The sequence below is a fragment of the Macadamia integrifolia genome, chromosome 1, assembly GCF_013358625.1.
Source record: "Macadamia integrifolia cultivar HAES 741 chromosome 1, SCU_Mint_v3, whole genome shotgun sequence".
NCBI lineage: Eukaryota > Viridiplantae > Streptophyta > Magnoliopsida > Proteales > Proteaceae > Macadamia > Macadamia integrifolia.
In genome coordinates this window covers 21,997,526-22,020,536 of record NC_056557.1, presented here as the reverse complement: position 1 = coordinate 22,020,536, position 23,011 = coordinate 21,997,526, and the positions used below count along the sequence as shown (strand labels likewise).

General features: G+C 36.0%; 2 protein-coding genes across 12 annotated transcripts; one reads left to right on the top strand and one right to left on the bottom strand.

The window, feature by feature from the left end:
- Positions 1 to 639: 639 nt before the first annotated feature.
- Positions 640 to 7,398, top strand: LOC122081546. 11 transcript variants are annotated; one of them, XR_006141119.1, is made up of 6 exons: positions 640 to 1,087; positions 3,016 to 3,123; positions 3,647 to 3,742; positions 5,029 to 5,148; positions 5,800 to 5,967; positions 6,945 to 7,398. XR_006141119.1 is itself a non-coding variant. In XM_042648724.1 (4 exons), the coding sequence occupies exons 1-4, from the start codon at positions 1,010 to 1,012 to the stop codon at positions 7,101 to 7,103; spliced, it is 399 nt and encodes a 132-aa protein (XP_042504658.1). In that variant the 5' UTR covers positions 640 to 1,009; the 3' UTR covers positions 7,104 to 7,398. The 11 variants fall into 11 exon arrangements, 5 of the variants coding, with proteins under 5 accessions (XP_042504658.1, XP_042504672.1, XP_042504655.1 ...); XR_006141120.1 differs by having other exon boundaries at positions 5,775 to 5,967; XR_006141121.1 differs by lacking the exon at positions 3,016 to 3,123.
- Positions 7,399 to 8,985: 1,587 nt separating this feature from the next.
- LOC122081539 (protein CCA1-like) lies at positions 8,986 to 12,962 on the bottom strand. Its single transcript, XM_042648709.1, has 6 exons — positions 11,879 to 12,962; positions 11,258 to 11,392; positions 11,034 to 11,145; positions 10,840 to 10,901; positions 10,242 to 10,676; positions 8,986 to 10,142 (listed from the first exon to the last, which is right to left on the bottom strand). Exons 1-6 carry the CDS (start codon positions 11,888 to 11,890, stop codon positions 9,354 to 9,356), a joined length of 1,545 nt encoding a protein of 514 aa, XP_042504643.1. The 5' UTR covers positions 11,891 to 12,962; the 3' UTR covers positions 8,986 to 9,353.
- Between the last annotated feature and the right edge of the window lie 10,049 nt (positions 12,963 to 23,011).

Below are 23,011 nucleotides of genomic sequence, written 5' to 3'. Positions count from 1 at the left end.
AGGTGTGCTAATAGAATCAAATATCTCCATAAAGATCACTTACCAATAATATTGGATTCTTTCTGCTTATTCCATCTGTAGTCAACACCACTAGACTGATTTTGAAAACAAATCTTTGACTATGCTAACCCACCTAATTGGAAAATCTTACAATCTCCCACTTGGGCAGCATATGTCACAAGTTTTAAATTTTAAAATTTATTTAAAATAACTCTCCGGTTTAAATAAACTGAATGTAGCCACAAACAAAACAGTGTCGAATAGAGTACACCTTAAACCAAATGCCTTGGTCCGAATGAGAATTACAAATACCCAACCGTATTGATCATCACATCTAAAGTGACATGGGACCAAACGAGTCAAAGTGCTCATAACCTGACCGACTTGAGCTGAACAATATGAAAGTGTGGTATGAAAATAACATGCAATAGTGATCATCATGTCTATTTTCAAATTGGTCCAGGCTCGGAAACCAAATGAGCTCTATGAGACAGATATTGAAGGTCTCATTAATTACAAGTGTTTCCCAAACGCTCAAGCTAAAACCGGATCAAACCGGATACATGAAGAAACCGAAAAAGGGGTAAATCAACCAATGGACACCCTTCCAATCCTAAAATATCTAGTTCACATTTTCTGTAGCAAGCGGGGAGGTTATGAGCATCGGATGGTTGAGTGTATCTGGACAAGTGTTTCAAGGGACTCTCAACCACCCGATGCTTATTTCACCGGACCAACAGCTGGAGACGATTTTTGTGGCCAATAGTGCCATGGTTGGATTCGAAGTGGAGATGGCAGCGATTTCGCTGATAGTTGCTCCTTGGGCTTCATCTCCAACCCTAAGAAAACTATGGAGACAGAGTCTAAACTGGAAACCCCTCTTCATTTATCCCTGCAACTCCCATTCTTTTCATGATAACCATATGAACTCACTTTTTTTCTCATAATTCGTCTTTGTTTTGCTTGCAATTCCCTTCACCTCTTTCTGCAACTCTATCGAGACATCACCATGGCTTGGCTGGTCTGGGTTGCCTTCCTTCTTCCTCGGAGAGTAGTACACGAAGATCCACCAAGCTCTATGCCAATGGTCAGATTTTTTTTCTGTAAAAGCCCATTTTTCATTCCCTTTGCACTTCTGTTTTAGAGATTAGTTTTCTGGTTTTCTTGTGTTTGTAATGTGAAAGATTCTGAAAAAGATGAATTGGGTATTTTACTTTCAACAATAAGAATATAATATTTTTTCCTTTTTAGTGATTAATTGTTAAATTCGTATTCTATTTCCCTGGAATTTATTTCTGTTATGTTGGACATTGGTGGTAGAGGAGCAATCAGCAGCCAATGGAAATATGGAAGCATTATTTTCAGAAAATGTCAATTATCACTTTATATTCCATTCGCACACCTTAGGGTAACTTGATGTTCATATTCAGAAAATTATCTCCTGAAACTAGAATTGAAATCTTGTTGTGGGCATGGATAAATGAAGAAGATAAATCTGGTGTTAAGATTTAGAAGAGAATATCTCTATATTGAACCTTGATTGGATGAATCAATAGTAGTAACAAATTGATCTCTGAGCAGAACACTGACATGGCCTTGAATGGTGGTGCTTTCTGCCACAGATTATTTGATAAGCTGAATATAACAATTTTCATTTTTAGGTCTTGGGCCAAATTCTTATTGCCTACATTAGAGATGCTTATATAACATAAAATGTTTGCCTATCTGATTACATATCAGTATATTAGAGAAAGGAAAGAAGGAAGCACCACAAGGCAGAAGACTTCCAACATAGAAGATGCCAATTTACCCCTTCTGCCGATGGTTTTGAGAGCATGAATATAGTATTGACAGAAAACTCTCACCATTGGAAATGAAGGATCATGGAGGTCTGCTCTTGTTGCAGATTGTACTTTAGTGAATAAAAAGTATCAGCTGGTCTCTTTGAGTTCCATCATATTAGGGTCCTTCCAGTTAAAGCACGACAAGCTTCCTTCTCTTAAATGGTTTAGAAAAAAAAAAAAAAAAAAATCCTTCCTAAGAGAGCTATGGCCTTTATTTGGTTTAAGTGGTCTCAGTTCTAAAGACAGCTTCTGGGTCAACTGCTGGGAAAATGATTGCATATGCATCAATTGTTGGCTCTATACAATTGCTCATTATATACTTATATGATGGAGTTAACCATAGATTTATGCTGCTGTCAATTTTGGAATGGTCTGCATAGATATGTTTATATGGTCAGTACATTTGCATTTAGTAGGTATTTATTTATAGATCACATAAAAATGATTCTGAATCTTGTGGATTACTCCACACTGAGCATAAATAGTTGAAAATTAAAAAATTCTAGCCTTTCCTTTGGTCTCTTTGACAATGTTGAACACTCTATGTTAAAGTATGTGTCACGATAGGGGTTTGTCCCTATCGTGATTAGTTGTTGACTTTATCTTTGGTTTATTGTTTCCTAGTTAGGCTAGATTTAGGCTAGTACTTTGTTTCCTAAATTGGTTAGATTAGGATCTAGGTTTCTTATTTCGACAAGGTCTCTAATTGTAAGGTTACTGATTTTGAATCTTGTGATTATTGTAAATACACAATGAGGGGGACTGCCAAACACACTGACTGCTCCTCTAGTTGCAGTCTCTCTTCGTCTCTTTCTCTCTTCTTTCCTCTCTCAAGTTACTGGTTATAGGTCTTGGGTTTGTAACACTCTGAATACATTAAGACTTATCAAATGCATAGTTGGATAGCATATGCTGCCTAACTCATAGTCCTTGAAAGTTGGAGTAAGACTATGCCAGATAAAAGAAGGTCTCCCTTCTTTAATGCTTCTAATATGTATATATCGCGAAATGCTTTTCAGAACTTTGGTCATCTTGTTGAAGGTGAGACCAATGATTCTGTTGACATTTAACTGGGTTTTTCCCTTACCACCTCATAATATTATTATATTCTGTTTCTTATTCTTTTGTAGAACTCATAATTTATGAAACACAGAATCTGTCTGTTTTGCAGTCAAACTTCTGATGGATAGAGTAGCAAACAGACCTAGAGGTTTTTTATTTCCTTCGTTATGCAACCAAGGAGGAATCTAAGAAAGCCATTAAAGGGAATTCATGAAAGGTACATGCTTGATAATTCAACTATAAAGATAATATACACATAATAAATTCAAGATATTTTGTTTAGGTTTGTATCAAATCTAAGATGTGAGAAACCAGGACCAATAGAGGAAGAAGAAGAGACTACTGAACCCACGACAGATTTGGATTGTATGTCTATTGTGGGCAGTTCCTTTATTTATGACGTATGTATAAAATGCAGTTGTAGTCTAAATAGGAAACCTACTCTAAACAGGAAACCAAATAATACTAAAGCAACCTGGTCTAACTCTAGGTTGGGACAAACCCCCCAACTCGTGACTCACATCTTAACAGGTTGCATAGGTGGACATTAGGGTTAGCCAGTCGTGTTGGTTGCAGTAGTGAGCATTAAGGTTTAGGCATCAGATTACATGCTCCTCCCTTGCTCCTTTAATCTTTTCTAAAATTATTTGTTGCTCTTTTTGCATGAGTTTTCAGAGGGTGCTATTGTTGCAACAGTAAGGTTGCTCCATTGTAATCAAGTGGTCATGGTTTTGAATCAGGAAACAGCCTCTCTGCAAAACGGGGTTAAGGCTGCAGCCGCTGCGTACATTATGACCCTCTTCAGACCCCGCAGTGGCAGGAGCCTTGTGCACTGGGTAAGCCCTTTTTATTTTATTTTTCTACGAGTTTTCATTAATGACGTTGGACCTAGACAGGATGGTGTGATTAGTTTTTTCAGTTCTGCATCTTTATAGGGTAAGTTATGTGGGCACACTTCTAAATGAAAGTTCCATCCATATGCAACATGAGGGAAGAATGTGGGCAGCACGATACACACTATGTTTTAATTGTCTTGCATAAAATCTCTAGTAATTCATCTTAGTACAGCCAAAGCTATCATAATAAGCTATAACCACCCTAAAAGTAACATTTTCTTTTTTGCTAACAACGGGTATCCAGGCCTTTGGCCTGACTACCTCAACCCATACTGACCCCACAACCGCATGTACTTGGTGATACTGAGTTTGAATGAAAACCATTCGACTTTCACTGAAAGTAGTGAAGAGAACTAAACACCCCCATATGAGTGGCCCCAAGGAGGTAAGAGGAGTCGAACTCAGAACCACACTTCCTGCAGTGAGGTCCCTTGCCATCTCGACTACCCCCTTGGGATTCCCTATAAGTAACTTAGTTACTCAGAAAAGTTATATAATCTAATTTGCTAATAATTATAGAATTATTTTTGTGATCTAATTTTTTTTTTTTTAGACTATTTACAACTTTAAAAAGTTCTATTAACACCTGAGAACCTGAATTCTGTTTAGAAGTTTGTATTAACACATCATGCCTTGTCAGAGTTGCACTCTTGCAAATGATCTGATCAAGCCTAATAAATCACTCATCGACATCTAAATTCTTATCTGAGCCAAATTTTATTAGGAAAGGGAAAAGGAAATTCTCTAAAGCCATTTTTGGAAGACAGTTAGCTATCACATTTTAGACTTCATTTCTCTTTTCTTTCTCCCCTTCTTTTTTTAGTTGGGGGAGGGGTTGTTGGAGGTTGGAAGAGGGTGGGTGAGAGGAAAAACCATCTAGGTTGCTGTAGAATTTGGAGGCAGGTTCTCCTTCAAAATTATTGTGTATGAGAGAATGTATATCTTTCATCTGAAGCTGGCCTTGTACTACTGGCTGAAGAATCTATTGTTGTAGGATCCACAATTAAAATTTATTTTCCTTCTTAGCTTCTCTATATTGTCAGATGTACCTTCTTGTTTTCAAGACCATGGAAACCTAGCATTGAGTATATAAAATGAATCCTTTGTTGTATTCAGAGCATCCTGGTTACTTCTATATTTGACAGATGCCACCTCATCATATAATTTTGAACCTGTAAAATCTTGTACTGGCTGGGCATCTTGACATTCAAGCCTTGATCTAACAGTAAATGTACTAACTAATTGAAAGGAAGTCCATATATGGGCCACATTTAAATATCCTGCTGGCACTCTTCTGGCTGTGTTGTGCTTTGAATTGTTTGACAATCTAATGAGCCACATTGAAGGTATGTGGATTTTGGTCGATTTGAATCTTATTATATACAATTGTACATTTATTGCTAATAGAGTAAGTTAACCTTCTAATGAACATAATGATGAAAAAGAGGGGGAGTGGTGGGGAATGTGTTTATTTAGGTAGCTTAATCTTCAAGTCTCGATGAAACTTGTGTTACGAATGAGAACTTGACTGATTACTACATAGACCATAACCGGATTCCATAAATGACCCGCTAATCTAATTTGGCTAGAGGATGGACCTCGGCACAATGGTAAGGTTGCTCCACTGCGACCTAGTGATCACGGGCTCGAGTCGGAAAACAGCCTCTGCGCAAAGTGGGTGTAAGGCTGCATATATTACGACCCTTCCCAGACCCTGCAATGGTGGGAGCCTTGTGCACTGGGTACGCCCTTTTTTTAATCTAATTTAGCTATGCAAATCTCAACTCTTCACTGATTAAAGCAATATGACTAGGGTAATGAACCATGAGATATAGATTCATCTGAAAAATGCCTCAAATTAATACATATCCTCTGCCTAGAGTTGTCTTTTCACAATTTTCAGTAGTATCAGATTTGATCTCTTCCTGAAGTGGAAAGTTCCCATTAACATAGGGACGCTAATTGAATGCAGATCCTGTCTTGTTTTTGGATGGCAGAGTCATATTTGTGGAAGTTGCAAAGCCGAGATCAAAGCTGCAACTAAAGCAAACTCCCAGACAGTATTGGGTAGCTTGTTGTATCTGTTTACTTGGCTGTCTTGGATACGATCATTGATTGAAACAATCATATGTGGTTCACATCGTTACATCATCCCAGATTCCCAGGTATTGTTGTTAACCTTTCTGGGTTAGTGCTTCTAGTTTATCACGGTACACTATCTAGCATAGTTTGTAAGGCACTGCTAAGGCGACGCCTTACTAGCGCCTTGGCGCTAATGCGGTCTAGAGATGGTAAGGCAGTGCTCCGCATTACGTGAAATGGCGCCTTATAGGTTTTTTTTTTTTAAACACATTTTAAAATTACTTGATGAAGATTCTAAATATAGATTTTTTATTGGTAGGTGTATGATTTTATTAACACTTGAGATGTATGGGATCAACTTTACTCCACCAAAAATAACCAAAACAAAAAGACAATTCACAAACCGGGTTTGGATTTTGTCAAGGGTTTTAAGAAAGGGCTTTGAGAAGGAATCAAGAAACAAGGAAGAACCACTTATCTAGGCGACCATTTTGCTCCGGCAGCGGTGAGTTTGCTCCGGTAGCGGTGAGCTTCATTCTTCATTGACAGAAGTAGAAATATAGTGGATGATCTTAGGGCTTAGGCACTCATTTTGGCATCATAGAGGCAAGTATAATAAATACTTGTATTTTTTATGTGTTCTTTTTTTTATTTTTATAATTTGCTTCATAATTATGTATTTATATTATATGTTAGTATGTTATGATGATTGATGATTGATGAAGATGAACTTAGTTTATTCACTTTATTGATTTGTTTTTTTTATAAATATCTTACATTGGTTTGAATATAAACTTTTAATATTTATTTAACATATGAGTAATAGGATTCAACTAGGATTTGAGCCAAATAGATTGGTTTTATAAAAAAATTACATAGGAACGCTTTAGTCAATAAGGCAACGCTTTATGCCCGCCTTATCGCTAAGGCGCTCCGAAAGACCCTCAAACGCCTCCGTCGCCTTACCGCCTTAAAAACTATGCTATCTAGTAGCATCTTTTTTTTTTTTTTTTTTTTGATATGATCTTAATTATTTCATTAATTTGTAATGGCGGGACAGGCAAAGATTGTCTTTGCCTTTTCAATATTGTACAGTTTGTAAAGTGAGATGTGAAGTTATTTAAACACACCATTAAGACTATACCAAGAGTTTGGTTGACAGGAGACTGTTTTGATCACAATTAAGACTCAAAGAACGATAGGGCAGGCTGGAAATTAAGATGCGTATATTTTTGAGTCAACAATCCATGGATCATTCTTGTTGATGAGGACCAGAAGAATATGGCAAGCCACATCTAAGAGATCTTAACCATTTGTCTAGCTTGTTGATACAACTTTCCCTTTGGTTTAGTCTTACTCTTCTAATGTTCTTGCATTGGCCAAATTAATTAAGAATACTGTTTGATTCATGATTCCTTATTCCTCCTTGTTTTGAAAAACTCAGAAGAGTAACATGCTTTGTTTTTTCTGATTAACATAAAGTAACACAAGAAGGAAAAGAGTGCATTGCAACATTCAGAGTAGGCCACTTGGAGGGCCGGTCCAAAAGCCCAAAACTTGAATTTTTTTCTCCAGAATTGTTGGTTGCAACTGATATTCAGGTGATGAACAGCCATAGACCCACCGTTTCAAAAATCGGAATTGGATCAGTCAGAAATTGGCCGAGATAGATCACAATTGTGGCCAAGTTGACACAGCTGATTCTTGGTCCAAAACCGTAGAATCGTTGAGTTTTCAGATCTGAGGCTGATTCTAGGGTTTTTTTGGACCAATCCTATCTCCAATTTCATGTTTGAATCCTTGTAGAGACCTGAAGAGCCCTAGGTGAATGAATCCAACTGCCTATTTCTTTTTATTTTATTTTATTTTGGTGGCAAAACTACATTTACTAATGTTATAGATGCAATTCTTTACCAAAAATATGATCATATCTATCTTTTCTTTTTTGCACAAATTTTCTGTTGTCATAATTTAATATGTCAGGCTATTAGCCCTTAGGTATTTGTGGTGAGAGACTCTGACCCACTCCATGGACCAGGATTTTTGAGTCTTTTTCACCCCTTGCCACTGTTGGCTCATTGATGTCATCCGAAATTCGAACCCACACCAAGGGACCACTAGTGTTGAACTATCTACAACCCCTACAGGGAGGAAACCTGTGGTGTTGAAGCATTCAGGCCCCACGGCCCACGCTGGGTTCAATAGCTCCATGTCAAGCCCGTCACACAGAGAGAGAGAGAGAGAGAGAGAGAGAGAGAGAGAAAGAAGAGAGAGTTTGCCCTTCGGCCTGACTAATCCTGCGGGTTATATTGACTCCTCAACCACATGAATTGGTTCATATCGAGGTTGAAAGAACCATTTAATTTTTGCCAAGAACAATGAAAAAGAGAGAGATTCAATACAAGATTTCTAGGATCAAACCAAGTAGGTAAGTGAACTAACAAGTTGTTCATATTAATTGCTCGTTCGTTTTCGATTTTAACCAGTACTATGTTTGGTAAGCCCAAATTTGGCATGGTTGGTGTTCGGGTGTCCTTACCACCATTTCACCTTACGTCTGTTCCCTTTGTCTTTTTTCCCAGAGTACATGCATGTCTATAGCCCAGTTCATGTCTAATTTCAGGTACCTGAACCTTTCAGATTAACATCTCTAGTATCTAATTGTTGCCATGAATTGCAATCCAGTAGTTTCCCATCACAAATGCCTGCCTTGTGGCAAACATTCTGATAGAGTTGAGTCGAGTCGAGTTGCTGCGGCGATCAACGTATTCACATGGTAATTTATGCAGTGTCGTCGTCAACCAGACATTGCCGCTACCTATTTCGCACGGCATTGATGGTGGTCCTTCAGTCCATTAGTGCTCCCCTAAGTGAAATTCACGTGGGGATCTTTACCTGAAATCCTGAATACTGTTTTGACAATTTCCATATTCTGTTTCTGTTCTTTCCCCTATTTTTCACATACTTTACCAAACAGGGATTTTCTTGGGGAAGAGTAAGGCAAAACTTTTTCCTACGTAAACAATGGGACAATTAGGAGTAACGAGATCAATTTGTTTCCAAACCAAGAATGAAACTTGAAGACCTTGGACCAAAAAATATATAATAATTAGAGTATCTAGCCATTTGAACTAAAAAAAAAATAGAGAAGATCTAAACATTTGAAGATTACAGGGCTTGCTGCAAGGAATTTTGAGGAAAAAGATTACACATCTAGAGCACAGGACCCTATGCATGGGAAGCTGTACCTTTAAAACAGTTGCAGTGCAGTAAACAAAAAGAAGAGAACTAAGATTTTACATGGACTCAGATGGTTCCTTAGCAACCTCCCCTCTATCTCATTTCTCACTTTATCCAACCACTGAAACCAGCCTGGTCGACGTTAATCAGCTCCCAAACTGTTAAACAACAAACATCTCTGCAGAACAATGGAAGATGTGGGTTATAGGAAGATCACCCAATTGGATGACTACAAGCATAGCCGGAATTTTTGCCCCTCCCGCTCTTCCCCAATTGTCACTGCCGAGCAGTGATCTCTTTCTGCTATGCATCTTTTATATGGCACAAACCCCTTTGTGCACTTACTGGGGCTAGCTTTTGGCTGGGAGAAGGCTGATGTTTCACTCGGTTTCAACCAAAAAAACAGACCTGGCTCTTTCTCCTCCTCATCACAATCAAGTTCTCTACGTTGGGAATCAACGACATCCCCATTCCTGTCCCCTAAGCCAACATCATTCACTGATGCAGTGTTTGAACCAGTCCAAGATCCTTCTTTGTGAATATCCTTGTCTTCTGAGACTCCCTCTACACAGGAATCTGGAGGTGTATGAGTTGAGTTTGGATTCTGAGGTGGAAGAAAAGGGAAAGGTACACCTCCAAACGGTGTCCACCAAGGTAGTGCAGCAGCAGAAGTGGCATCTACTGGGTGTTGACCTCCTTTCTGTAATTGCATATAATAGAACAATGGCAGAGTTCCACAGGCCCAAGGAGTCAAAGGGTTATTGTTTGCCTCCGAGGACAGTTCTGTCTGCATTGCATTCAACTGTGATGTCTGCAAGGGATTTCCCTCATTGCTGTCAAGATTCTCCTGACAGTTATCAGAGGGCAATGATTTGGGAGCTTCAACATTTGAAGAACATGGCCTGCTGGAGTCGGTTACTAACACTGTCCTTCCAAACAGTTTAAGACTCACCGTGGGTGCCTCTGAGGTTGTATCTTCTTTAGCATCTTTTGATCCCAAGTCAACTTTCTTAAGATCCTGATATGGAAAGAAACACAGTAGTAACCTAATTAGAATCCAGAACTGTAAAGATAGCCGAAACAATACGTAGCTAAAGAGCAATGTCATTGTTAGTACCATGGAATATTGGTCCTGCAGAATTGGAGCAACATTCACCAGGACAGATGAAGGAGATCCATTTTCATCCTCTGCCAATGAAGTGGATGGCATGTGTCCATTCCCTTGATCAGGAAATAAATAATTCATAGTGTTTGAACCAGCAGCTGATGAATCTGGTGAACCACAACCATCGGGTGAATTTGATGATGATGACCCTGTCGTATCTGAGCCAACTGCAGATAAAACTGACATCGGAGATTGATTTATTAATTCTGTAACTGATAAATTTGAAGATGGAGACATTTCTTGTTGCTCTAGGTCTGAGTTTCCCTTCTTGACTGAAACAGCTAGTTTACGAGGATAAGGGTGCATAGGTTTCCGTTTTGGCCGGGGAGGAGGAATCTCAATTGGCTTCACAGAGCCTGTATTGCTGCCACTTGACTCCCGGAACACCTGGACAAAGAAAAAGCAGAATAAAAATGAGCAACACGCATCAACTTGTAAAGCCAAAAACCCTCCGAAGAACGTTTAAACGCCTTGGGTTTATGGATTAATAAACTTACTTTAAGAATCTCATGCACATATTATGGGAGGAAATAGGTACTGGGGTTAGAACCTTAGAGAAAAACTTCTGAGCATGGCTTCGAATCTGAACAGCAGTCTTCGTGCCCACATGTTCTGCATAAAAATAGAGTAATCTCAACATACAGACTTAAACAAGAAGATGAAAACAGATTCATCTCAACATATGGACTAAAAAAGAAAAGTCGAAAGTTAATTCAGGAATCTGTAACTTCCACTCGGGCTAACCTTCTATTCGACGCCATGCACGACCATACAGCTTTAAAGCTTCCAGGAACTTCTTATGTTCTTCCTCTGTCCATCTTTCTCGTTGCTTTGTGATTGTGTAAGGTTTTCTTGCCTATTGAAACAGAGCAGAGAGCAATGATGAGAAAGGAGAAAACACTTAAAAGTTTCAATTGGGTTATTCTTTCAATAGCAGCAGGGTTTCAAATCTGCGGAAAAAATGAAACCTTGGGTGCAAATTCATCTGCAGAGGGATACATCTCCTTTAGTTGGACTCCAGTTCCGAATTGAGTGCCAACATCCATGCAAACAGGATTGTCACTGATGTTACCAGCGTCTGTACATATTCCTCCACTACCATCCTAAAATCAGGGCAAAAACATTAATGAGATAAGAGCTACCAGTTCACCATGAATTACAAAGTATCCCACTGAACTTAAAGCAGAGAGCCAAAAACTTCAAAACAACCATTATATCTAACCACAGCTGCAGCAACGGCAATTAAACTGTTAAGTGCCTCTTCAGAGATAAATACCGTCCGTCAATGCTTTCTTCCAATAATTATTTCTAGGAGATCAACTTACTTTTTCTTATGAAAATCATCATACAGAACAATCATTTTCTATAAAAATTTCAATAGTAAAGAATAGTGAAATAATATCAGATTAATTCCATTTCCATATCTACCTAATGCAACCACTTCAAAATTAATTTAGTAGTTGGCAAAAACGGCTTATGATTAAGGATATGCTGACATATTCAGTATGTAAATTCATGGAAGCAAGCCCAAATTGTAATTAAAATAAAAAATAAAAAAAGGAGAGGAAAGGTGTATTATGATTGGATACCTGGACGGCCATAGTTGAAGAGCTCTTTTGCAATTTCAGTCCTCAGAAAAACTCCCTTTTCGTTCCACGGAAACAGATCTAGTGCTCTTGAACAGGACTCCTGAAAGATCTCTGATGCTTCAAATTCTATAACCTTCTTCAATGGCTTCTAGCAAAATTTGAGTTGCGAAAAAGCTGAGAACCCCAAAAATATGCATAAATTAAATTTCTCTTCACACTGACATCGGGAGCCTTCTGTCCCTACAACCCCCAATTCCTCTACAACTCCTTCGTTGGGAGTTCGACAGAGGAACTGGAATCAAACTTATTCAACTACAAGAACAGATTCACCAAAGATCCACGGCAGAATAAGCTGTTCCCCATTCTCCAATTCATATTCACAGGTAGCACAGAGCCGATGATCATCCTTCCTGAGTGAATCTTGATCTGAAAAAAATAGCACTGAGACAAATAAAGAATCAACTATCTTCCTTCTTCGTCTTTGTATCCAACTTCTTCAGAGAAAATCTTCCCAATAACCCTAGAAATGAATGATCCGTCAACAGTCGAGGTCACACAAACGCCTTTCGTTCCACTCGAGGAATCAAATCCAACCACAAGCAAATTCTTTTTCTTTTCTCAGAACAGAAATTTTTCAAACAAGAACCTTTAGATAAGTGAAGAGAACCCAAAAGCCCCAAAAATATTTGAAAAACAACAAAAAGTGATCTTTCAGGTTACGGCTACAAGATACAGCAACAGTATAGTGAGAACACAGCTCTCAAGACAGAATCCGGTTAAAAATGGATCAAAAAGGACAACAGAGATGAAATCAAGGTAGTTTCAAAGAGAATCACAAGAAGAAGCAAATGAATGATCCTGCAACGAACCGTATAACCTCCGTCTCTGCTATTATAACGAGAATCAAAGCTTGGATTCAGCAAAGAACAGAGATAGAGGTAGAGTTTAAGAGGAACAGAAAACCAGAGAGATCCAAGAATCCAAGAAGAGTACAAGAAGGCGAAGATGACCAGAAAAACGAGAGAGATCGTTAGATAGAGAGAGAGAGAGAGAGGGGTAAGAGGTAAGAGTCCGAGACGAGGAACAAAGACGCTTTTATGTAAATCTTCGGGGCTTTTCAGAAGAAAGAAGAAAGCGGAGCTTGCCACATCAGATAACTTATTTTAATTTTTTTAATAAACTCCTGGAAAATTCGAGAAAGCTTGAAATCTTGTGGCTCAGATTGCTTGAGCCGTCCAACACGTGGCTTCATCTTAGAAAAAAGTAAGGGTAAAATCGTAATATCAAAATTATGATGAGGATAAAAGCTTAAAATATCTCTAGCCTCTAAAATGCTTCTCTGTAGAGAGAGAAAAAGAAAATATTTTAAATTAAAAAATTTATGAGCCACTAGGTAATGTGGATCAAAAGTGAGAAAGGATGAGAAATGGGGGTGGACTTTTCCTTGCACTTTTCGCCACCTCAGCACCACTCTTAAGAAAAGCGCAACGCGTATTCTAGCGAAAGAGGGAGTTGTGCCAATGAAATTTGAGAGGCTTAGAAGGGATATGGATGCCTCTAGACCACTCATCTTGGGCAGGAAAATGAAAGAGGAGAGAGAAAGTGTAGAGAGAGAAAATAATATTAAATTGATAGAAAATCGATGGCCACATGTTTCCAGCTTTTTCTTTTGCCCTTTTGAGCTGCAATTTTGCGGAGATCGCCAAGTGTCTCTTGTGTTTGGAAGGTTTCAGCGAGAAATATTGGTAAGAAGGTCTCTAATATTTAATGTGGGAAAATTTAGACCAGAAAATGATGGAAATGTGAGGCGGATCTTTTCTCTCGGGAATAGAGATATTGCGTTTTCCAGCTGGATTGGAAATTGAAAGAAAAAGTTAGAGAGAGAAAGAGATAAAGATAGAGAGAGAAATGTTTGTGTGTGAATATTGTATTCCCGTACGTGTGGGATGTGGCTAGGATTGGTTGTTTGTGGCACTGTATGTGGTTTGTAAGCGAAGGGTTAATGGTTTTTGTGGGTTTGAGGATGATGGCGGTTAAGAGATTTTTGGTGGGGCCCACGATAAAATATCCTTAGATTTTAAAATTTTAATGGCTATGATGCCAATTTGATTTAGGAAATCTAAGCTATGGATCACTTCTGAGAACCAGTATTTTGGAATCTTTGTAAATGAGGTGTGCTTCTCAATTTAAGGGTGTTAATTGGTGCGGTATTTGATATATGGTATGGTTTCAGTATATTATAGGCTAAATGGCATACCAAGAGTAGATGCTGAATTTGTATCTAATTGAAAAAATTTCTATAATTCAATATAGATACCTTATTAGTTTGGCATGATATCGATATGGTTTTTATTCAGTATAGATATGGTATGTATACGATACAAATATAGATTCTGTTCGATATTTTTACCATTTTTTTCTTTTTACGTACATGTAATCGGAAATTTGGTAACAATCGATACAATTTTGATACTTGATACTATTTCCCCATCTTGGAATGATTTCAACTACGGAATTTAAGAGTCCAAATTGTTTGTAGTGAGCATCTAACAACTGAAAGGGGTCAGACACACACCTCAACTGTTAACTACTTACTGCACCCCATCGCCTCACCGTAGATGATTTTGATCGGATTTTTAAGAAGGCTTGGATGATAAAAGCAATTATTTGGAGAATAGAAGATTTTGATCTGATGGTTTATATGAAGGGATACACGGTCCTTGTTGGAGAGTGTGAACCGTATCATCATTTCCATTATCAAGAATTAAAAAATAAGGGTTTCTAGAGGAATCCATGGTTTGCTCCATCAACACCTTTCACCGTAGAAATTCTGATGCATACCATGTCGGCAACTTTGGACTTGGAAATTTCACAACATTTGATCTTTTGAAGAAAAAATGGACGGTTCTGATCCTTTGCTCTAAATATTTCCAGATTTGAATTTTGAATGTACTTGGATTTTTCTAGAACACTGAACAAAGAACGTAGTTTTAAACTCAGATTTGCCAGAGTTTGTTCACATGTTAGACCACTATTTCAAAACCAGGCCAAATGTTTGTTTCCTTTAAAGGAGCTGTTTTAGGCCGAGTTGACATGGGATTTTCTCCCTAGAGAGCATGTGATATTGAGTTGAACTCTTTTTATATTTTTGTGGCCACTTATAAGGGGTGTTTAGTGTTTTTCATTTATTTCAGTGAAAGTTAAATGGTTCTCATTTAACCTTGATATGGCTTAGTCTATGTGATTGTGGGGTCAGTATGGGCCCGTGGGACTAGTCAGGCCCAAAGTCTAACCCATCGTTAACCAAAAAAAAATAAAAATAAAAAATTGGTTAGTCCACCAAATAGAGTTCTTCTTAAAGATGGTTATAAAATGTAAATCTAGAACAATTAAGTGAAAAAGGTGTTAATTTGTTAGGTCAAATCAACTCAAGTGAGTCTTACTTCAATTAAATGGGGTCAATCATAGAATCATGTTTCTCCACTCGATCCTATTTAAAGTCACACAAGATTTTAGTCCTAAGCTATACTGTCATGTTTTTTATCATCATTTATCTTATGATTATTTTATGCTTACCTCAAGGGATTCTGATCTTTTCCGGCTAGGGGGTGGCTAGAGAGAGACGAGGGACCAACCTGACAAAAAATACGAGAGAAGAAGTGAAACCCTTAGTTTCTCTCTCTTGGTTCACCTTGTCTCTCTTGTTTTATGTTTAGCTAGTCCCTCTCCAACATCCACCTTGGATGGAGATGATCTAATCCTACATTTATCCCTTTTAGCTCATTCAATTTGAAATAAATCTTCTATTAAAAGAAAAAAAATAAATAAATTACTTTTCCATATTGAAATATTGAAAAGCATCATTTGCACATGTCCGTGCCAACTTAAACAAGTCTCTCCCAACTTATTATGAATAAGAGCAACTCCTAGGTTTGCTCTAGTTTATTCATATTTTTTTTGTAAGGAAGTTGTATGTATGGTAGATTCTGTGCATGACGATCCGTTAAATAAAGCGGGGTGATTATCATTTGATGGTAGCTTTTGTCCCTATCCAAGGTCTGGTGCATGCCCATGTACACATGCACGGATTTGCACAAAACTTTTTTTTCCTTCTTTATTTAATATTTTCTAGTTTTACCACTCGTCCACCACATCTCTTTCAACCACATTAAGTTTATTTAAATGTTTTTTTTGTATCGCCCAACATTCTTCTCGTAAGGTCATTGGTCATATAATTGTTCTATAAAATTTCCCTTTAAGTTTTAAAGGGCTATGCCGATCACACAACATTCCAAATACACCCCTTCATATCATCGATCCTACTACTTTTTTTTTTTTTTAACGATATCATCAATCCTACTCTAATTCTTTGTCTAATGTCATTTTCTATTTTTCCTTATTTATTTATGATTGAACCCAGGTATCTAAAGTTATCACTTTATAATAACTCTATATCTTCAAATTTCATCGCCCTACTCTCAGTCCTATTGTTACTAAAATATACTCAATTTCGGTTTTTCTTATCTTAAAGTCATTTAATTATAAGGTTAATCTCTAAAAATTTAGCTTTGCATTTATCCCAACGTTTGTTTCATCTACCAAAACATATAGTTTGCAAAAATCATACACCAAGGGACTCATCTTAAATGTCACAAGTCAACTTATCTATAATTAGTATAAACTAATTTTCATGCAATAGACATAAATGGATGCAAGTAGAATCATCAAAAGAGAGTCCCATATTCTTTTGATTGGTTGACAAATTTAAGTCTTTTTTTTTTTTTAGTTGTGCATGAACCACACTATGGCCAGATAAGAACCCACAAGGGGCCAGCAAAGGGCCACTAGGCCTCACTTATTACTAATTACTAACCTACTACCTATTATAACAAGAAAAGTGGAAAGTAAGAGGGTCAAAACTTCGACCTTCCCTGAACTTATGTTAGAGCCCAACTTCTCATCAAGCTTATATGACAATGCTATTTTATTCGTTGTATAGCTCGGGAATCGTATTTTTACTACTTTATGTAGATGATCTGCATATGCAAAGCAATGACATTACCGGAATACAATACTCAAAACAATTTCTCTATTAAGATTTTGAAATGAAGGATCTTGAGTTGTTACAATATTTTCTTATCCTTGAAATTAATTTCCTTCATCACTGATGGATATTTCTCATCTGAGTTCAAGTAAGCATTTGATTTATTATCTCAACCAAGGATCACTAATAACAAAACTATTAATGTAGAACCTTTGGTTGATGCTACCCTCTACTGATAGCTTATTGGTTGTTTTGTGTACTTGACAGTCACTCATCTTGACATTGCTTATGTTGTCCATCGAATGAAGCAGTTCATTACTAAACCCGATCCACTCATTTTTTAGTTGTTCTTCGGATTCCTTGTTACATCAAGGGCACTCTTGAGTATTCTGATGCTGATTGAACATGTAATGTTATTGATTGACGTTCGACGAAGGGCCACTATTTTTTTTTGGTCATTCTTTCATCTCTTAGCATGGTAAGAAACAAGTGTTACTGCTCTTTCAAGTACCAAAGCTGAGTACATGATACCGTGCTCTTGCTGGTGTAGCTTTTGAACTTATTTGGCTATGCTGGATTCTTTAGGATATGGATATCATCATCTTCACTACGGCTCCTGTATATTGTGTTAACAAGAACAATATTCAAATTTCTCACAATGATGTGTTTCACAGACACACCAAGCCCATTGAGATAGATTTTCATTTTGTTTGTCGTCATTTGTTTAGTGGCACTTTCAATTTTCCTTTTGTTTCATTAGTTCATCAATTTGTAGAGTTGTGTACCAAGATATCATCTTGATCGTTTTTGTTTGTTGGTGTTTAAACTCAAGTTGGTTTTCTCCGATACACCTTGAGTATGAGAGATCTTAATTTTCATATTTTGTAAACATTATATGCGTGTATCGTTCTTTCCTTGTTTTAATGTTTCCATATTAGACAACATTCTTGTATATTAATTCATATCTATGTGCTGCAATACAACAACAATAAATCAACATTATCTCAGCATAATAGGGCCGGCTACATGGATCTTTGCAAAAACTAAAGGAAAGGCAAAGAGAATAAAAAGAAAAGTAAGAGTAAGTAGCACCACACTAGCAAGTCAAGAAAGTCTCAATCAAATGGGGTCGACCACATGGATCTTTATCCTCTCAATTCATGCCAAAATTAGTAAGTCTTCACATTAGGTTATTCACATTCGATGTGAAATCATTGTTTCCACATGAAACCCCTTTGTCACATGAATTTATATATAACCATTCAAATTGTACCACGTGACAAAATAACATTGTGATATCGAGGAACTTTCTTTTTTATTTTATTTTACTTTTTTTTTTAGAAAACTTAATTATTACTAAATATTTTGAAATGAAATTAACTTGTGACTTGTAACATCTTTTAAACATGGGTTTCCCATCAAATGGGCCACCCACGTGATAGTAGTGATTCTAAATGTAACTAGGAACCATTTGCATTCTCATGCCATTAATAGCCGTCCAGTTTGACCATTGTTGTGAATTATACAACATCACGTAGAAACGCTTCCCATAAAAAAGAAAAGGAAAAAAAAAAAGTGAGAGAATGTTATCTGATGATGCAAGTATATATCAATATACGTGAGTATCATTTTTAGCATAGGGCAACACGTTTTTTTCGTATTTGGTTACATAATGGCATGGTTTCTGCACCCAAATATAAGAACCTGAGAAATTCTCACTTTGTTCTTATGAAATCAAGAATCCCATCCAAGTTGATGTTCTAACATGCACTTTCATTGATCCTTGTGTTGATTTAGGAGCCATGCGACCAAGTAACGATCTCTTACTTTAAAATTTTTTACTAAAAATATATATATATATATATATATATATGGGAGAGGGATAGGTATACCGTTGATATCAAGTATGCTAGCGGATAGTACCAATAGGAACACATGATAGAGTATCATTCAGGAAGGATATGAGGGTCATTTCAGAAAAAGGAAAGAGAGAGATAGACACAATAGGTGCTAACATACTTGATATCAGTGGCATACCCAACATTTTCTTTATATATATATATATATATATATACTAAATCAATACATTTAACAAAAAAAAGAATTCAATCAAATGAACATATGTACCATGTAAATCTCATCTTCTTTATTTATTTTACAAAATAGTTAGTAACTTGATACCACCGCAGCAGTGAATTGATGTTTGTAACCAAGGATCATTTCTGCCACATAGCAATTCAATCGGGGCTGAAATTTATGGATAGATAAATTCTATGGTCCATATTCATATGTCAAGTCTCAATTCAATGAGACTTAACCGCATGGCAAACTAACAATTGAAAAAAATTTGGTAACTTGATTAAAAAATTTGAGACTATAAAGAAAATGCATGGGACTATAATAAGGTGCAATGCATGCATGAATGGATATGTAAGAGAATAAAAATCGTTGTTACAAAGCATTTATCATTGTCGATTGATAACAAGATTATCCATTTTTTTTAAAGAAAAAAGATGTCTCAAGTTTTCTCTTTAACATCACTGTAAAAAGGAAAAAAAGAGAAAAGGTTTTGTGAGGGAATGTGGATCCTGCACCCAAATATATGGGAGCAAAATAACTGATTTATCCCAATGAAATGAACAATGACATCTTCGTGGATTTTTTTTACATATATATATATATATATATTTTTATTAGAGAAAATGTTGGGTATGTCGCCGATATCAAGTATACTAGCACCCATTGTGTCTATCTCTCTCTCTTCCCTTTTTTCTGAAATGACCCCTATATTCTTCTTGAATGATACTTCATCATGTGTTCCTATTAGTGCTATCCGCTAGCATACTTGATATCGGCGGCATACCTATCCCTTTCCCATTTTATTAATTCTTGTCTACGCGTGAGAATGATATTTTTCATAAAAAAACACTTCGAAAAAAAAAAAAAAAATGAATGGATGCATGAAATCAAACTTTAGTGGAACCCACTGCACAGTGTCAGCTTGTGACATGTGTGACTCTATTTTTTTTTATAAAATTGTGAATATGGGGCCCAAACACTAATTTTTTTTTTTTTTTGGTTAGAAACCCAAACACTGTATTTTACTTGTGAAGTCCCACTCTTAAGTCAGATCTGGACCGTGAGACTCTCTTTAATATGAGGAACTGGCCTTTTGGACTTTTACCACGCACAGCTAGCAATCCCTTAATTAATATTTGACCATTCAATAAGCTTAGTTTCAACTTTTAATTATTATTACTATTATTTTTTTTTGGTAAAAACTGTCATAAGAAACAGGGAAGTTGGTGAGTTGGGTGGTCAGAATAATCCAATTTATCTGAATTTAAAAATTTGTCCTTTATTCTGCCAATGGAAGGTTTAGATTAAAAATTCTTAACCAGCCTCAATTGTTGAGGATTGGATCCTAATTTTTGATAAGCCATTTCAAATTCAAAATCATAATTTTTGAAACTTTTTTGTCTTGTTTTCTCTAGGATTTCTTAACCTTTTTTTTTAAGAGTTTTTCTTTGCGCACAATGAATGGGAATACATTCATAGTGAGACTTGAGATTTGTGTGGAGATATTTAAAAAAGTATTAAAATTCTATAGGGGTTTATGAACCTTGATGATGGATAAACCGCCATCCTCCATGGGTTTAGGAGAAAAAAATTAATAATTATTGGAGATTATATGATGATAGTACTTACTTTAAAGGAGTACCTATATAAGGCCAAGTAATGAACTACACCAAACCAGTGTTGTTGGTAGTCCTAAACCGGAGGGCTGAAAACCAGGCCAGGTACTGAACTATATGGCCATAGAGACCAGTTCCGATTGGACTTCGAAACGGTTCTGTTTCGTGAGAGCATGTCTTTTATTCAACAATTGTTTATATATATATATATATTTTTTTTTTTTTATTACAATTCATCTCTTAGCAGTGTTAAAATAATAATAATAATAATAATAATAATAATAATAATAATAACACATTTTTATAGTTTCATTTCAAAGATGGGTTTTGGGAAAAATAGTGGTTCAATGCCCGCTTAATGACAGCAGGAAAGATTATAGCTGGGCATGGAACCATTCTTTGTATTGGTAAGAATTCCCCTGCTGCTCACTCGGTAAAATCAATTAGTGGAATGCATGTTTCACAGGGTAGGTATAAGTAAAGGTTGAGCATTAATACTTAATTAGGGCTAACTCCTAATGTGGCTAATTAAAGAAAGTCCTAAACACCTAATGTGTCTGCCAGAATACATCTCTAATAAGTTTCATACAGAATTTATTTGAATGATATTTCCTTCCATGGGTGATTTGACACTTGTTTTGCTCTGTAGTTTTGTGTTATTCATGGATTTTATTTCCCCATCAACAATCATAATATCATATTAAAGGATTTGATTTTGAGTTAAAACCAACCTTGCTAGGTTTTTTCTATTCCCCCTCCCCCAACTCAACCGAAAAAAAAAAAAAACATATATTCCCTAGGTTTTAATTTTTAAGCTTGTGGATATAATTTGTTTTTATTTTTATTTTGAAAGACATATCTCTATATAATAACGGAATGCGAAATTTCTGGAAATCACAAGACAAATTTAAGTTATTTATTATTTCAAAAATTTTAATTTAAATTATTTGTCCCCACTAAGAGTTGAGAAAATGCACATTAATGACTTAAAGTACTAGTTCAAATACATGGACACACACGGAATACAAGCTAATTAATACATTAGATATTTGATTGAAATGGAAAATATCCGTATACAAATAATGTGTGGATTCTTTCCAACGCTCTCTAACAAAAAGTGAGGGTCCCACATGTTTTTGTTTTATTTTTATTTTATGTATTTTGAAAATATAGGGTCCACATGGATTGATACATTTGTCAGGCCATTAAATGTTGGTGGCGTGCTGATTCCTCCTCACGCTAATAGTGTGAGAAACCCTCTCCTGTGATTGAATTGGATTATGAAATTAGACACGTGACAAATCTACATCCTGTCTTCTCTATCCAACGGTGAAAATAATTATTTTATTTTTTTGTTGATAAAATAATTTGCTTATGACTATTGTTTAAGATGAATTAAATACAAGTTGACAAAGTCAATGTATCTAAATGTTCAAACCTCACTGTATAAAGCCCAATATATGCTAACTTAGAACCTTCTTTATGAGTTCCCCCAAAGTCCAACATTGATTCCTTAGTCTCAATTGGACAAGTGACTGAACTGGATATAGAAAACCGTTCCACCTATAAATAGTCTCAGTCAAGTTTGAAGAGTAAAATCAACAAGGCAAGGAGGAAAACAATAATGGTATACATAGTTTGAAGAAAAGCCAAAAGTGGCAACGCAATGGGTAATGGATAATATATATATTTTTATAGTAAAAAAGAAAATAAATTTTTTATTTCCACAAGAAAAAAATGTGATGAATAAAAACATTGAGAATACAACCTGTGAGAGTTTGAAAAACCCATCAAATATATATATATATATATATATTACCAAAAAACCCACCACATCAATCAATATAAAATTTACCAAAAAAATTAATATAAATTTTTTGGAAAGATAAGACCTTAAATTTGGCATCTAGCTAATTAGAGAATGCCTAACATATCCAACTTTACAATAACAACACACGTGGATAGAACTGCTTGTTTCAAAAGTGTTTTTATAAGATACAATATATTTTTTATTATGAAAAAAGAATATTCCTTTTATGATATCCTATAAGAGAGACTTCCAAACATTTTTTTAAGGTACATAAAATGTCTAATTCGTACTCCCTTCTACCTTCCTTTCCTCAAAAAATAAATAAAATCCAAAGTAGAAGAAGAAGTGGGGAATTAAGAGAGTTGAGAGATGATGGGTTATCCTTTAAAAATAGAAAAAATGATGAATATCTTATGCTTTGGTTTCACTTTCATTTATTAAATTTTGAAATTAGATGAACTGAATTATAAATATGTAAGAGAAAAGAGAATTCTATAGAGTTCTATGTAATGAATACATTGTATGTATTATAAAGTATATTTAAAATAGCAGATAGATATACATATTAATTATAATTTATTATA

What these genes read in the sequence shown, in the direction of transcription:
- LOC122081546 (XM_042648721.1), top strand. Translation starts at nt 1,010, where the DNA reads ATGGCTTGGCTGGTCTGGGTTGCCTTCCTTCTTCCTCGGAGAGTAGTA. An exon ending in CACCAAGCTCTATGCCAATG is followed by an intron (nt 1,088 to 3,646) that starts GTCAGATTTTTT and finishes GTTTTGAATCAG; the next exon opens with GAAACAGCCTCTCTGCAAAA. An exon ending in ACATCATCCCAGATTCCCAG is followed by an intron (nt 5,968 to 6,939) that starts GTATTGTTGTTA and finishes TTGTAATGGCGG; the next exon opens with GACAGGCAAAGATTGTCTTT.
- LOC122081539 (XM_042648709.1), bottom strand. An exon ending in CAGATGAATTTGCACCCAAG is followed by an intron (nt 11,146 to 11,257) that starts GTTTCATTTTTT and finishes CTGTTTCAATAG; the next exon opens with GCAAGAAAACCTTACACAAT. An exon ending in TGCATGGCGTCGAATAGAAG is followed by an intron (nt 10,902 to 11,033) that starts GTTAGCCCGAGT and finishes ATTTTTATGCAG; the next exon opens with AACATGTGGGCACGAAGACT.